Raw genomic sequence first — 16,715 nt, forward strand, 5'->3', positions numbered from 1 at the left:
TCTATACAAGGTCTTGAAGACCTTAGTCTTGATACATTCTATTTGAGACATTGTCTATTGTTCCCCTCAGAGATCTTTCTTCCCTCTAATTCTACCATGGACCTCATTGAATTGGAACCTGGCCAATTGCTTTAGTGCAGCTGGGCCACAAAAGAATCTATGCAAGATAACTCTAATGACCTTTAGCCCAAACCCATACCAAAGGGTTCTGTCCTGAGTTAACTGGGGTCCTAAAATCTGACCCTGTGAACTATGAGAGCATAGTTGGCCATGTTCAACCACCAATGGAACATTATGTGAGCTACTACCAATTTTAGCAATACAGTATTTTTATGAAGTAGCCCCACTAAAAGGCTATTTGAATTAGTGCTATTTCTTCTAGGTTTGCAAGATTTTTCTTAAAATGAAAAGAATTGAGAAAATTCTATCTCTTTACCACCTATCTATATCTATCACTATCTATACATATATAATTCATTTAATTCCTGCATTTGTTCACAAATGCTTTTGAAAAAGAATGATTCAGTGATAAAAAATCATTGTCCATTGTAGTGAGAGGAAAATGGGAACAAAACTAAACCAAAAAAACCACAGGTTTACATATCCAAATGCGATTTATTGAAGGATACTTTGTACAGACAACTGAGGCTTTAGGAGACCTTGGAGGTAGAGGTACACTAATTCTGTATTCAGGGCTAATGGGAGTGAGGAGGGCAGGGAAGATCATAACTCACCAAAGAAGGCTTTCCAGCTTTGCCCTTTTTAATGGAAAAAGTCCTATATCTGACATTTGCCAAGAACTTTTCCCCACAATTCCTAAGGGTTCCTAGACGTACATGGTGGGTAAGCAAGATGGTATCTTTTCCCACTGTTCCCAGATCTTGACTTGAAATCTTTGAACACTGTAATCAGCTGAGATGGGAGAAGTGGGGGGGGGGGGTGTCAATGGAGCGGGGAGGGGGGGAATCTAATTTATCCCATGGCTGACTTTGGAACAGTTCATTATGTCCTTGTTCAGACTCTAAGAAATTCTATTCTGAAAAGGAGGTCATGAGTTCATAAAAATAACAAAGATGCCTAAATGTTTTCGTGGACTTAATTCCTAATTTAACTCTCCTGAGTTGTTCTCCAGAACTTAGAACATTCTATAGGTATGGTAACAGGCTAACATTCAATGAGAAATTTGTGTTCATTATTTCACATAAAGGGGTGTATTACATCCATGAAATGCCCTAGCATTCAGTTGCCCAGAACTAGAATAGGTCTGAACACACTTGTAGTTATTCTGTATCAGATCCAAAACTTTGGCATGAAGCAATTAAGTTACTGGCCCCTTCTATTTTGATAGGTATTGGAAGACTCAATTAGCTCTATGTATCAAAATCCTCAGTGAGTTCTATGAGTTGTAATTCCTTCCAGCTAATCCATTTCCCTTAACTTTCAGAGTCCAAGAGCTAGTCAAAATAAAGAGTGGTATTGAAAACCTAGAGGGTACCCATGATGATACTACTTGTCTATGTCAGGTGCCCATCAATTTACAAAAAGATACTTTTATTTGGGGATATCCATGGGGAGGGCAGGAACCTCACCATTTTGGTACTTGTTATACAATAAAGGGAAGAAAAAGGGAGATGGAGAGAGAAAAGGAATGGGAAAGAGGGGATAGTAAGAAATAAATGACTTCTAAAAACAATAATCATTCCGAGGCCTGTTGGATGGCCTTTCCAAAATGTATATCAACAAAGAAATACATGGGAGTTCCTCAGCAGATTCTATATAAGGAGTAAGGGATATGACTAACTTTCCTGGATTTACATTGTCTTCTAACTTTCCCTCAGATGGATTTGCCTTTCCCGAGCGCTCTTCATCTTCTCCATGCTCAAGGAGGTGAAGAGGGATAGTTATCATTTTCTTTCCTCTTGTAATATTAAGGCGGGATTGTTTTTACTGTTTTCTATTTTAGAATGCTGAAGTAATCAAGTGCCTTTCATTAAGTCTTACTAGATGCAAAGCTCCAGGCCCACACTCTTTTGCTGATTAGGTGGGAGGCCTTCAGGCCCTAAGAAGGGTATATATAAACTCAGAGGTTAGAATTTTATTTAGGGCTTTCACTCACTGGAAGAGTGTTGATGTGGAGACTCTGGGTGCTAGCTGCTGGAGCAGTGCCCCTCCCCGCTTTGAAGAAAACCCAGATGTTGGTGCTTCTCTTTTTGGTAACTATGTATTGATGTCTGTTGAATTATGTTACCTGATCTGTTGATATTTTCTGTTTGTAATTTCTATTTGTATACTCTCTGAAGTTCAGGGTGCTGGCTTTTCCTCCTGAACTGAGTGAATGATGTATGTATGTTTGATTAAAGTGAGATTGCTAACCCCTTAAAGTTACTTTCCTAAGAAAAGCAGATCAAAGAACTTGTGCTGGAAGCTCTTGTTGCTGGTCTTGTTGGGTCTTACACCCCTGCGGCAGCTGCTAGCCACATTGTTGTTACGCCTGTTTTCTTTGGAAAAAAAAAACTATGGGAATGTTGGGGTTAAAGGTATATCCTTCCTTGTCTTCTCCCATCAAATTTGCCAGCTTGAGCCACCTCAGAATCTATCCAGGATAGCCAGAAGGACTGCAACCAGGGGGCATCCCTCCCCTTTTCACCCCAGGATTAACCCTACTACTATGCCATTTGTTCCTCATAACAACCCCTGTGGAAGGGGAAGGGAGGAAGGAAGGGAGGAAGGGAGGGAGGGAAAGAGGGAGAAAGGATCTATTAAGTGTTTTCTCTGTGCCAGCCACTGTGCTAAGAACTTACAAATATTATCTATCTCATTTGATCCTCACAACAACCCCAAGGCAAAGCTTATAAGTGCTGCACAAAGCTACTAAGCATCTGAGGCTGGATTTATATTTAGGTCTTCCTGACTCCAACCTCAGCACTCTAGCCACTGTGCTACCTAGCTGTGAATGTGAAACTTCAGGCATCATTACACACACTTCCCAAACGAAGAAACTAGTGTTCAGAGACATCAGTTAACTAGATATATGTCACAGAGCCAGTAAGGGTCAGATGTAAGATCTAAATGTTGGTCATTTTTGTCTCCAATTCCAGTGTTCTATCCACTATATCTCACTGTTTCATTAATCCCTCCTGATAATTCCCACCACCTGAGCACACTCTTATACTGATTTGATTGAATTCAATTGTATTAATTTCAATAAAAATTTGTTAAATACTTACTATGTGCCAGGCACTGTGGTTACAAAAACAAAAATGAAAAAATCTTTGCCCTCAAGCTCACATTCTATAGAGGGAGCCAATGTACACACACACATACACACACACACACACACTCTCTCTCTCTCTCTCTCTCAATCTATACAGACTACATGCAAAATAAAAACAAGATCATTTTGTGGAGGCAGGGGGAAAGTGATGAAAGACTTCAAGTACATTTTGAAGGAAACAAAGGGCTGTAAGAGGTGGAAGTGAGAAAGGATAAAAGCTACTGAAATAGGAGCTGGAGCAAAGAGCAAGAAGGTCGGATTAGCTCTAGCCTTAAGGGCAGGAAAGAGAGGATAACAGCACCCAGATATAGCGACATTCATTTTTCAAGGTCTTTTGCATGCTGAAACTTAATAGAGAAAAAAACCTCATTTCCAAAACAAATTAACCACCAAAACACGGTTGCACAAATCAATTACAGGTTCACACAGAGTCATACGTATGTGGATCTGGGCACATAGACAACAAATTCAGACTTCGTAGCAAACAAACAAAAAACCTTTGAAAATATTCATGACACATGGAACAGTGGCAAATCCTCAGACCTTGTACAAACAAAATGAAATATACCTGGATTTATATCAGGCTTCACTTTCCCTTGATTTGGATTTCCCTTTCACTAGTGCTCTGTCTTCTCTACATTCAAGGGAAGCGATTATTATTGTTTTATTTTCTCTGTCCCTGATAGGGAGAGATTCTGTCTATTCCTACTCGGAGCTGTCCTAAATTCAGCGCAGTGCTCTGCCCCTTATAGTGGGTCCCTGTTTCCAACTTGTTTTCACTTTGTGTAGAAAAGATCTTGCCTCCACCACAGGAATTTTATCTGAGTTGAAGTAACCCTCGGGGACTCTTCCAACCTGAAATTGGATCTTCCCTCACTTTTTCCTATTTAACCTTTCACAAAATCCCATTAATTAAGAATTTATTTCTCAGACTTAGCAGTCGTGAAAATTCTATTCTAGTCCCAGATGTTATGGTTCTGTATAAAGTCTAGGGGTTCACAAAGTTCACAAAGGTTCACGTGGTTATATGTTCAGTCATGTCCAACTCTTCAAGACCCCATGGACCATAGCATGACAGGCCCTTCTGTCCTCTACTATCTTTTGAAGTCTGTCCAAGTTCATGTTCATTGTTTCCATGATACTATCTATCCATCTCATCCTCTGTCATTCCCTTTGCCCTTTGCCTTCATTCTTTCTCAATATTATGGTCTTTTCCAATGAGTCCGGTCTTCTCATTATGTGGCCAAAGTCTTTAAGCTTCAGCTTCAGTATTTGACCTTCCAGTGACTAGCCTGAATTAATCTTTAAGTATTGATGATTTGACTTCCTTGCTGTCCACAGTTTTAGCCAAGTTTTATGGCAAGGATATATAGGCTCAGGATACAATCATATTAGCTATCAAATAATTCCAAGCCTCAGTATTGCTGTCTTTGGAGTATGCAGCAAGTTGTGCCAATTCAATGGTGCTCTGCAGTATTTGAGACAATCCAGATCTGCTTCACTCGTTCTTACCTCTCTTAACCAAGGATTTTTTTTTTTTTACCTCAGAGGAAGGGATAAAATTTTCTAGTTTGGGAAATAGGTGTAAACACTTTCTTATGTAGTTGTAATCTCATAGCCAATTTGAGGTTTGTGCCTACTGGTCTGTGGAGAGTATACAGACTTCAATCCTACAAACCTCCACAACAAATCTGGACACCTATTTTGCGAAAGAGTGTGTTAAACCAGACTGCATTTAACCTTGTAAAGATGAGCTCACTTCAGATTCAAGTGGATTTCATACCTTGTAAAGGATATAAAACTCTGAGTAGGCTCATTTGCTCCTTATAAAGGATGTGAAACTTTAAGTAATTCTAAGAAAGCAGCTGAGCATCTAGCAGAAATGTTGGACTTACCTACTAGGGCATAGATTATCTGTGTACCTTTTCCCTACTCATTCATTTGCGTAGACCAACTGGAAAAGCTTGTATAGTTTTTTAAAGAGTTGTTTGGTGATTATAAAGTAAATGGCCGTTGACTGGCTATTGATGAGGTTTAGAGTTGGGAGATCTGGTTCAGGTGTGAAAGAATTCACTTAGACCTTTTCTTTTAGCCAATGGGAGCTTTTTGTTTTACACAAAAAAAGCACCATGGGCCTTCTTAGCAAGAAAGCTAAGTGAGACTCTGCTATTTGGGGGAGTTATGCTTACATAGAGGTTTCAGAATGATGATATAGTTTTAGAGGTTTTTATGGAGGTTAAAGATTAAAGACAGGACAGGATGACATAGGATGAGGGAGAAAAGGGAATTCTTTATGGTTTAAGGATTTATGGATAGGGCAAGAGGACACAGTTTAAAAATTAAAGGACCCGAGGAACACAGGATAGGATAAGGGAGACAAAAGCAATTCTTTTGGTACAGGTCCAAGATAAGGTGGAAAAGATTTTAGGGTGCCTTTAGATTACAAAATAAACTAGTAGCTTCACAAAGTATTGGAAAAACCACCCTTAATATTATTTTTAACCCTTAGGGTACTGTTTGTATCCGGATCACCATGGCCTAGCCTAGGGGTGGGGAACCTGTGGCCTTGAGGCCATACGTGGCCTTGTAGGTTCTCGGGTGTGGCCTTTTGACTGAGCCCAAGTTTTACGGAACAAATCCTTTTATTAAAGGGACTTGTTCTGTGAAGCTTGGATTCAGTCAAGAGCTGCACTAGAGGACCTAGAGAGCCACATGTGGCCTTGAAGTTGCAGGTTCCCCACCCCTGGAGCCTGTAGAGACAAAAGTTTTAAGAAATAAATTGGATAGTCACTATAAATTAGGATAAGGTCCCTTGCAGAGAGAACTCAGCCATATACCAATTAGAGGTGCCAAAAGGAAAGGCTAAGCAAAAGGGAACTAGCCTCCCAAAACAACCAAATTCTCCTGTCTCCCGCCCGGGAAATGGTAGGCCTAAGAGGTAAGTCCCTAAAGAAGCAGAACTGAAAAGATTTCTGCTAAGGGTCCCTGTTCCTTTTGAGAGTTCAACAGTACCCCAGCTGAAGCTGTGTCACCTGATGGAGCAGAATGAATGTTAGAACAACTATTGTATTGCTGAAATCCCTTAAATTACAGACTCAGAAGTAATATTCTGCAATTTTCACCCCTTAGGTTCCCTCAGGAGAAACTGAAGTCTTTTCACTTTAGAAAAGGGGGGATTTTACCTCCTTTTGTTTCAGAGATTTCCTTTGGTTTTTATAACAACTGCATTTGCTAGTGTGATTGTTTATTTGAGATGCAGTTGGTAGGAAGCAATGGAGGGGAGCATCCCTGAAGAGAAGAATTTTACACTGAGGTATTTTGCAAGAGTTCTGACTCTGGTTGGGGGCTCAGGTCTAAAAAGAATAGTGAGATTTATGGATACTTTTGTTACAACTGCCCAGAGGGAGGAAAAAGTGTTTATCCTGGAAAACCATTCCCACCCCGCTGTACTTCTGACTTTACAGACCTCATTGCTAGAGCTGCAATCTCACCCTGCTACATCCATCAGTTCTTCTGCTCTACTGCACCTTCTTGAAATAGCAAATTCCTTCTGGGGTCTCAATTTGGAAGAGGGACACAGCCCAATCAATCTTCATTCTCCTCCAGGCCATACTTTGGATTTTCCAGTTCATTATCAAGGCTCTGCAGTCTAACCTTGAAGCACTCATGTATTTAGCCTTCTCACCCTGGAATCCTTCTGATAAACCAGTTTCCTTTTCTCATTTGTGAGTTCCCCCAGGGTCTCCTTTCAGAGGAGGGACCCAGGCAGGCCAAACCATTCCTTTCCCAGGTATGCTTCTGAAATTCAACACCATGCCCTCAAGCTAGGCAGCTTCATGATCCCCTTACCCACTTTCCGGCTAATTTTCATGTGTTGTCTTCTCCTATTAGTTAGTAAGCTCCTTGAAGGCAGGGACTGTTTCTTTTTGCTAATATTCGTATCCTTAACCTTAACACAGTGACTGAAATAGAGTAAGTGCTTAATAAATGCTTCTTGCCTTGCACTGCCTTGTTATTTAAGCAATAGACTGAGAGGGACAAAGAAAGTGGTTGAACAATTCTGCCTATCATCCCATCAGTGCTACATTAACATTGTCAAAGTCTTCAGCATAGGGCTTAGAACATAGTAGGCAATAGATATATAAATACTGAATGATTGATTGATTAACTGTTACAAAGTGAAACCTAAAATATTCCCTCATTTGGATTTGGAGCACACAGAACAAAAGGAACTTTTTCCTAGTTTAGTTCTCACGATCCAGAAAGAAAATGTCTTGAGACACAAGCTGTAAGTAAACTGTTAAGCAACATGAATTACTTTCTAAATTACTAGGGCAGGGGTGGGCAACCTGAGGCCTCAACGCCACAGGTGGCCCTCTAGGTCCTTAGGTGAGGCCTTTTGACTGAGTCCAAGTTTTACAGGATAAATCCTTTTATTAAGGGGATTTGTTCTATGAAGTTTGGATTCAGTCAAAGGGCTGCATTTGAGAACCTAGAGGTCCACCTGTGGCCTCGAGTCCGCAGGCTCCCGACTCCTATACTAGGAGAAGGGGTACAAGCATTTAAAGTAGTCATTTATTAAGTGCCTACAGTGTGCCAGGCATTGTGCTAAGTGCTTTATAAATATTATCTTGGGGCAGCTAGGTGGCGCAGTGAGTAGAGCACTCAGGAGGACATGAGCTCAAATCCAGTCTCAGATACTTGACACAGCTGTGTGACCTTGGGCAAGTCACTTAACCCCAATTGCCCTACCTTCCCTCCTTCAAAAAAAAAATAAGTAAAAAAAAAATAATGAATATGATCTCATTTGATCCTTCCAACTCTGGGAGATCAGTGTTATTATTATCCCCATTTTATAGATGAGGAAACTGAAGCAGGTAGCGATTAAGTGACGTGCCCAAGGATGTGTCTAACACTGGACTTTAACTTGGGTCTTCCTGACTCCAAGCCCAGAGCTCTATCACCATCCAGCATCCTTACTTGTTACTACAAATTATTGTGTGATTATCTTACTTTAGATAATGGCACCTAGTATAATCGAAGTAAGAATACCTGGGTTTGAATACCAACAATCTACAAGCTCTCTAGGGATAATAATATATATGCCCTGCTTACCTAACAGGATTGTTCTGAGGATCAAATAAGATAATGCATATGACTATAAAGCACTATACAAAGTAAGAGAATTTGGGGAGCCACCTTTTATTTCAACTTGAAAAATGACCTCAAGATGGCTTTAACAATACCTGTTCCAGCGGTAGCTAGGTAATGCAGTAGTAGAGCACTGGCCCTGGAGTCAGGAGGACCTGAGTTCAAATCCGGTCTCAGACACTTGACATACTTACTAGCTGTGTGACCTTGGGCAAGTCACTTAACCCCAATTGCCCTACCTTCCCTCCTCCAAAAAAAAAAAAAACAATACCTGTTCCTGCACAAAACTAGAAAACTGCCCTTATTTTTAACTATCAACCAATAAGTAAGTATTTATTAAGTGGAAACAAAGGAAAAGTGAAAATGGTCCAAGTCCTTAAGGAGTTTACATACTAATAGAGTAGAAAATAAGTACTTAAAAGGGTATTTACAAGTTACTCGGAAGATACCAAGTAATCTTAGAGGGGAGGTCACTAACATGGGAAGGGGTTGGGGGAATGACCTATCAAGAAAAGCATTCTGAGGACTGAGATGTTTAAACTGAGTCTTGAAGAAGGCAGGGATTATAAGAGGTGTAGGAGAGGGAGGAGGGAGAACAGCTAGGTATGTGAGAGTCTGTGCAAAGACACAATGATTATGCTGTGCAGGAGGGACAGTGAGAAGGCCAGTTTGGCTTGATCACAGAGTATGTGGAGGGGAGTAATGTATGAGAAGGGTACAAAGAGAGGAAGACTGTAAAAAGCCTTAAATGCCACAGAAAAGTATATATTTGATCCTAAAGGTAATAGGGAGGCACTAGAGTTTATTAAGTGAATGACATGGCCAAATGTGGCATCACATTGGCATCTATGAATAGGATAGATTGGAATGGGATTGGAAGGATATGAAGTCCTTGACAATAACAGAGAAGCTCATAATATGAGTGGGTTTGGGGGAAAAGACAATAAATTGTTTGGGATTTGTTAAGTTTGAGATACTCACAGGAGGACATCCAGCTCAAAATGTCCAATAGGTAAGTTGGTGATACGGGACTGAAGTTTAGGAGACAGACTAGGGCTGGATGTATAGAGCTGGGAATCAAATGAATAGATAAAAATTAAATCCATGGGAGCTGTGGTGTCAGAGTATAGAGAGAAGAGATAAAGTCCTAAGAGGGAAGGTTGGAAGGGGGAAGGGAAAGGGAATAATCATTTATATAATGCCTACCACATGCCAGGTTATTATGCTAAGCACCTTACAAATACTATCTCATGTTATCCTCACAAAAACCCTGTAAGGTACTACTATTAGTTACTAATATTATCCCTATTTTACCACTGAGGAAACTCTGGCTGAGAGGTTAAGTGACTTGGCCAGGATCACACAGCTAATAAATGTCTAGGTCCAGCTATTAACTCAGATCTTCCTGACTTCAGGTTCAGAGCTCTATCCACACTGAGTCACCTAGCTGCCTAGGAAAATCAAGAGAGATCAGTGTCATGAAAAATCAGAGTGCCTACAGATTTTTTTAAAAAAAGTATAAATCCTCCTTTGGTACACTAAAATTTCTAATAGCAAATAAAGCACCAAAACGCAGGGAGGGGAGAATATTCAGGGGTGAAGGTAGTCAACAGTGTCAAATGCTGCAAAGAAATCAAGGACAAAGATTGAGAAAGAGCATTAGATTTGGTCATTAGGAAGCCATTGGTCATTTTGGGGAGAGCATTTTCAGTTGAATCATAAGATTGTAAGCCAGGTTGCAGAGTGTTTAGGAGAGAATGAGAGGAAACAAAACAGAAACCATTTTAAAAAATTTTTCCAAGGAGTTTAGCTGAGGATAGAATAGACATACTGTAGGTTAGCAGTTAACAGGGATAGTAGATCTAATGAGGAATTTTTGTAAGCATGAGGAGACTTGGATATTTTTGTAAGCAATAGGGAAAGACCCAGTAGATAGGATGAGATTGAAGAATTGATATGGAGAAGGGATGATAATGGGGGAAATATGCTGGAGAAGTTTAGAGGGGATAAGATAAATGATACATGAACAAGATTGATTTTGGCAAGATGGGCAACCTTTAGCTGACTAGAGCGAAAAAGAAGTGGGAGGTGATATCAGGGGACTGTGGGATGAAGAGAAGAAGGGGGCAGGTCATGGCAAAGAGCCTGTTTGTTTTAGGGAAGAAAAAAGGGAGGAATTCAGTTGAAAGGGTTGAATTGGAGGGCAATGGGCTGACAAGAAGAATGATGGCCTGAGAAAATGCTGAGGGATTGAGTGACATAGTACAGGATAGAATTAGGAGTAGTAAAGTAAAGGGAGAATGATAGATTATGATAAGAAAGAAATTTTGGAGTCCTTGACCATGGAAGTATAAGACAAGTAATTGATGGCAAGATCAAAGGTATAGCCATCCAGATAATGGAAGATAAACAGATTGTGGAATTGAAAAGTTAAGGTATTTGAAGGACCATCAATATGTATGCTGAAGTACGTTAGTGTGAAGGAAAGAACTGAGGTGGAAAGGGAGATCTTGAGTCATATTTGAGAAAGGAGGGACAATTCACTGGGGATTGGTAGATCAGGGTCTAGACTGGGTGATAAATTTGTATAGGGTGAATGAACCTCAGAGGAGGAGAGGTTAATGAACATTTTATTAACTAGAAAAAAATTTGAGATCATACTGAAATGCTTAAGGTTACTGATAATTTAAAGGTTTTTTTTTTTAACAACGATTAAGAAAATTAAAGTCTGGCATAGACCAACGTCTGACACCATACACCAGAATAAAGACCAAATGGGTACACAATCTAGGTATAAAGGCTGATACTATAAACCAATTAGGGGAGCAAGAAATAGTTTATCTGTCAGATTTATGGGGAATGGAGGAATTTATGACCAAACAGGAGAGACAGAACATTATGAAATGCAAAATGGATAATTTTGATTACATTAAACTGAAAAGTTTTTGCACAAATGAAGCCAATGCAACCAAGATTAGGAGAGAAGCAGAAAATTGGGAAAGAATTTCTACAAGTGTCTCTGGTAAGGGCCTCATTTCTAAAATATACAGAGAACTGAGTCAAATTTACAAGGATACAAATCATTCCCCAATTGATAAATGGTCAAAGGATATGAACAGGCAGTTTTCAGAGGAAGAAATTAAAACTATTTTAGTCATATGAAAAAATGCTCTAAATCACTATTGATTAGAGAAATGCAAATCAAAACAACTCTGAGGTACTACATCACACCTATCAGTTTGGCTAACATGACAAAACAGGAAAAAGATAAATGTTGGAAAAGATATGGGAAACTTGAACACTAATTCATTGTTGGTGCAACTGTAAGCTAATCCAACCATTCTGGAGAGCAATTTGGAACTATGCCCAAAGGGCTATAAAAATGTGCATACCCTTTGACCCAGCAATATCACTTCTGGGGCTATATCCCAAAGAGATCATAAAAATGGTAAAAGGACCCACATGTACAAAAACATTTATAGCACCTCTTTTGTGGTGGCCAAGAACTGGAAATTGAGGGGATGCCCATCAATTGGGGAATGGCTGAACAAGTTGTGGTATATGAATGTAATGGAATACTATTGTGCTATAAGAAATGATGATCTGGCAGACTTCAGAAAAACCTGGAAAGACTTATATGAACAGATGCTGAGTGAAGCAAGCAGAACCAGGAGAACATTGTACACAGTAACAGCCACAGTGTGTGAGGACTGATTTTGATAGACTTAGCCCTTCTCAGCAATGCAAGTACCTAAAACTTTTCCAAAGGACTCATGCTGGAAAATGCCATCCACACTCAGAGAACGAACTATAGAGTCAGAATGCAGAGCAAAGCAGACTCTTTTCTCTTTTGTTTTGTTATATTTTGTTTTCTTTCTCATGGTTTCTGCCATTTGTTATAATTCTTCTATGCAACATGACTAATGTGAAAATGTGTTTAATACGAATGTATTTGTAGAGCCCATATTGGATTGCATGCCATCTGAGGGAAGGAGGGGAAGGGAGGAAGAGAAAATTAAAACTTATGGAAATGAATGTTGAAAACTGAAAATAAATAAATTAAATATTAAAAAAAGAAAATTAAAGTCTGGAAGTATAATCCCTCCCATATTTAAACATATTTCACATTCGGAATTTCAGAATTGGAAAGTTACTTCAGTGACCATATAAGTATAATTCATATAATGAAAAGAATCTTTCTACAACCAAACAAACAAGTGTCCATTCAGGATTAAGTGAGGGGGAACACACACTACCATAAACTGTGGAATCCTGGTATTTTTTCCTAATTGGCATTTCAATTTATTATGGATTTTAACAATGTCTTTAATCCATCCTATGATAAAAATTTATAGACTTGAATAAGGGAGTATAAATTATATAAACATTTTAATTCATTTACCAATTCCCAGAAAGTGGCTTATCTACTTCTCTAGTAGATAAGTCCATATTCTCTGGTGTGTTTTCTTTTTAAATAATGTGAAGATTTATGGCCCTTTAGTATATCATCTGAAACCAAGTGAAATGATACAGCAATCTTCAGAAAGCACATATCTGTACCATTTTTCTCTATGATAATATATTAAATCAAGATATGACTATAATTATTCGATGACAAATGGTGATAACTATATGACACAGAAAAAGTAATTAAAAATAAAGTAATAGATATGCCTTTTAAAAAAACCTCCAAATATGATGATATGTGGCAATAAAATATATGTCTTACACTTTATATTTCATATGCTTTTATAATAAAGTATGTAATCCTAGAGCTCTATTAATTTAAATGCCCAGTGTAAGGAAGGCTATTGGAAAAATCTACAAAAAGCAAAGGAATTCTATGGATTCAAGCACTAATAATCAAGCTTATTCACAACTTGCAAAAATAAGGAAACAATGTTGTTTTATTGTCAAAATTCACATACCTCTGCATATGACTTAAGTTAAATATAAATGTGCACATAAACATTTCTTCTAATGGCCTAAGGGGTATATTTAATTCACAAAACATGTAGTTCAAACATTCTCTATGAAATTTCACAAATATTTCCCCAAAGTTGGAGAATGTAGCTTGTTTCTACTTAGAGAGTTTTCTCTTAAATTTTAAAAAAAATTGATCCTTTATATTACAATGATCCTAATGATATTCCATAACAATGGCACATGGAATACTATATGTTTTTTATTCCACTTTTGTTACTTATGAAAATTTCAACAAAACATGGCTTATTGTCAGTCAACAAATCTGTCTAAGAACTATGAAAAACAGAAACTTTCTCATTGAGAATGACTGCAACTGAAAAATACACATTAATTTTCAAAACTATATGCAACCCCTAAAATATGAAGTTATAGTCTCTCCTAATAAGTTCTTAAATCCCACTCTTGTGTCCAAGTGTAGCAGGAAAACGAATTTTCCTTACTCTGTTATAATTTTTATTAAAATAAAAATGCAAAGATTTTAATATGCTGCAATTCACTTGATTCTTTTTAAGCTACTGACCAACATCTATAAAGTTCTTGTACAAAAGTGAAAAATTGATGCAGGGCTTTACTACTGCAGAATCTTTACCAAATATTACATAGTATCTTAAACAATATTGTCTTAGTTGCAACAATTTTCCTCTCTTTATAAAGGGTAATTCCTTGAATGGACATTGTTTATCTAGAATAGCAATTAACTGTTTTTCATTACAGGAGTTGCAAAAATTATTTTAATAGACATTTTTGAAAAATAAAATCATGCCTTTTAATGTTTAAAAAAAACTATTTGTTTCATTTCCCAACTCTGGGCAAGATTCTTGTGTAATTCTTTTGTTGAGTCAGTCAGCAACTTACAGAGCTATTTGTAGGCTGAAAAATGAGTTTGGTGTTGTAAGTTGCGATTGAATATGTATACTAACACCACAAGGATAATTTCCCTAAATTTTAACACTATTCATTAAGAGCTCCATTTTCCTTAGTTTGCGTTTATTTTTTGGCATGGGCTTAGGATAAAGACCATTTTTCAAGAGGTGCTCCTTGCTGAGACGAATCTGAGCACCATGCTGAAGCTGGAAAGAACACAAAGCTTGAAGAGGTCGAAGCAATGTCTGGTGGAGAGAAAGAAATTGAAAAAGCCATTAAATATGTGCATTAAAAAAGTCAGTGTTTCTATACTTTTTCTAGCAATGGTTAAAATTACTCTTTTACGTTGTTATTGATTTTTTATTCTTCTAATACTAGCACTAATAAATAGTCTGACAAATAGATTTTTTATTTGCTATAATAATTTATTGGAAAATTTATTCCCTATGTATCACTAGGGAAAAATTGTAGATTACTTCACAAGACAAAATGGAGGATTCCCCTAAAGATGCTGGAATTTAAATTTACTTTTACTTAATATTCTAGACAGAGGGGGAAAAATCTCCTCAATCTTCCATAATCTCTTTGTCTCAGTGATTCCAGGCCTACCACTCTTATCCACTGAGCCACCTAGCTGCCTCTAAGGAATCAGGAAGACCTGAGTTCAAATTTGACCTCAGATACTTACTAGCTGTGTGATCCTAGGCAAGTCACTTAACCTCTGTTTGCCTTAATCCACTGGAAAAGGAAATGGAAAACCACCCTAGTATCTTTGCCAAGAAAATCCCATGGACAGTATGGTACATGGGATCATGAAGAATTGAACACAACTAAACAACAATAAAAATCACCAACGGTATGGAACAAATTAAACTATAGCATAGCCTCTTAATTACTAGAATATATCAGACTATACATTCTATTAGTATGTATGTCTTAGGATCCTCTAGCTATTAAGTTAAGAGCTTTAAGGTGTTCTTAACCTTTTCTGTGTGTGTTATAGACCCCTTTGGCAATCTGGTGAAGCTATGGACCCCTTCTCAGAATAATGTTTTTAAATGTATAGAATAAAAATATATTGTCAAAGGAAATAATTAACATTAAAATACATTTACAACAAATCAAAATAATAAAAAACCAAGTTAATGACCCCATAGGCAAAATGAGATAGGCACGCTATTAGGTATGGTTGCAAAGTGGCAAAGTGTAAAGAAAGTGTAAAAACATTTCTGGATTCAAACACAACAGTATATGCTATGAATACACCAAAACGACAAAAGTGTAACCAAATGTGAAACAGTTTGAATACCATTAACATACTGAAAAACATAACAGTTATGTCAAGACAGCTGAGTGAATCTCTAGCTTCCCAGAAAAACTGCAAAGCAGAAAGGAGAAGGCATTGTGCTAGGTACTTAGGATACAAGTATAAACGATATTTACTCACAATGAGCTTGCATTCTAATGGGAGAGACAACAGATACATATAAAATATTGTCAGTAAGGCAAATTTTAGGGTAAGGTGAATTTTAGTGTGTGTAAAGTAGATTTTTGTTATTACTTCCTAGAGTTCAGTTTCCCAGGATCCATGGCCATGACAATCTCAGTTTCTCAGGCTCATGGTTCAAAACATCTCTACCTCACTTGCGCAGCATTATATAATGATAAATAATATAAACATGTGTGCTGAAGTTGTAAATATCCACTGCAACTGCTTGCTGAGATATAGGAATGAGGTGATTTAAACTTGTGAGCTAATGTTGTCAATATGCTTCTTTGTCTATTGCCTTATAAAACAGGTGGGGATTGGTCAGTGAGTTGGGGAACCTTTCGGGTTAAATACACAAGCTGGAATGCTGTGTGCCTTGATCGGCCCCCATCAAGGCTTGGGTGGGGGGAATCTGTGTGTGCCTCAACCAGCCCCCACTGAGGTCTGAGGGGTTTAGGGGATACACAAAGTTTTGCCTGTCTTGATTGACCCCATCGAGATGCAGGGGTAGTTACCCCCTCCCTTCTCGCTGGCTCCTGTGTGAAGGGTGATTAGGCAATGCTGTGGGAGTTTGTGGTGCTTCTGTTATCAGCAATATTGTGTTAGAGAAAACTAGACTAGAATAAACTTATTATTAACCCCTTTGAAGCTCTCTTTCCTGTCTGACCAGATCAAGAGTGAACCTGTTAGAGGTTGGAGTCCAAACCTCTAGTGCCTCCTGTGTATTATCTGTGTAACAAATTATGCATAGCATAAATATAAAGTTAATAAATACAAATATATACACAGTAGTCAAATGTAAACTAATTTGGGGTGGAGGGCACTAGTAGTTAGAGAAGGAAAGAATCAAGAAAGGCTTAATGCAGATCTTGCTTAATCATCTTAAAGGAAAAGCAATATGCTATAAGGCAGAAATAAGGAGGGAATACATTGAAGACAAGAGATGAAGAG

The 16,715-nt window shown here is 38.1% G+C and overlaps 1 protein-coding gene across 1 annotated transcript in view; it reads right to left on the bottom strand.

The window, feature by feature from the left end:
- Positions 1-13,314: 13,314 nt before the first annotated feature.
- The window catches only part of DTWD2 (DTW domain containing 2), a 146,925-nt gene continuing 143,524 nt past the window's right edge, over positions 13,315-16,715 (bottom strand). Inside the window, exon 6 of the mRNA XM_036750583.1 lies at positions 13,315-14,520. Coding sequence (XP_036606478.1) covers positions 14,350-14,520 — 171 coding nt within the window. The 3' untranslated portion in view covers positions 13,315-14,349. The remainder of the gene's footprint in view (positions 14,521-16,715) is intronic.

This window comes from Trichosurus vulpecula, chromosome 1 (genome assembly GCF_011100635.1).
Source record: "Trichosurus vulpecula isolate mTriVul1 chromosome 1, mTriVul1.pri, whole genome shotgun sequence".
Taxonomy (NCBI): Eukaryota; Metazoa; Chordata; class Mammalia; order Diprotodontia; family Phalangeridae; genus Trichosurus; species Trichosurus vulpecula.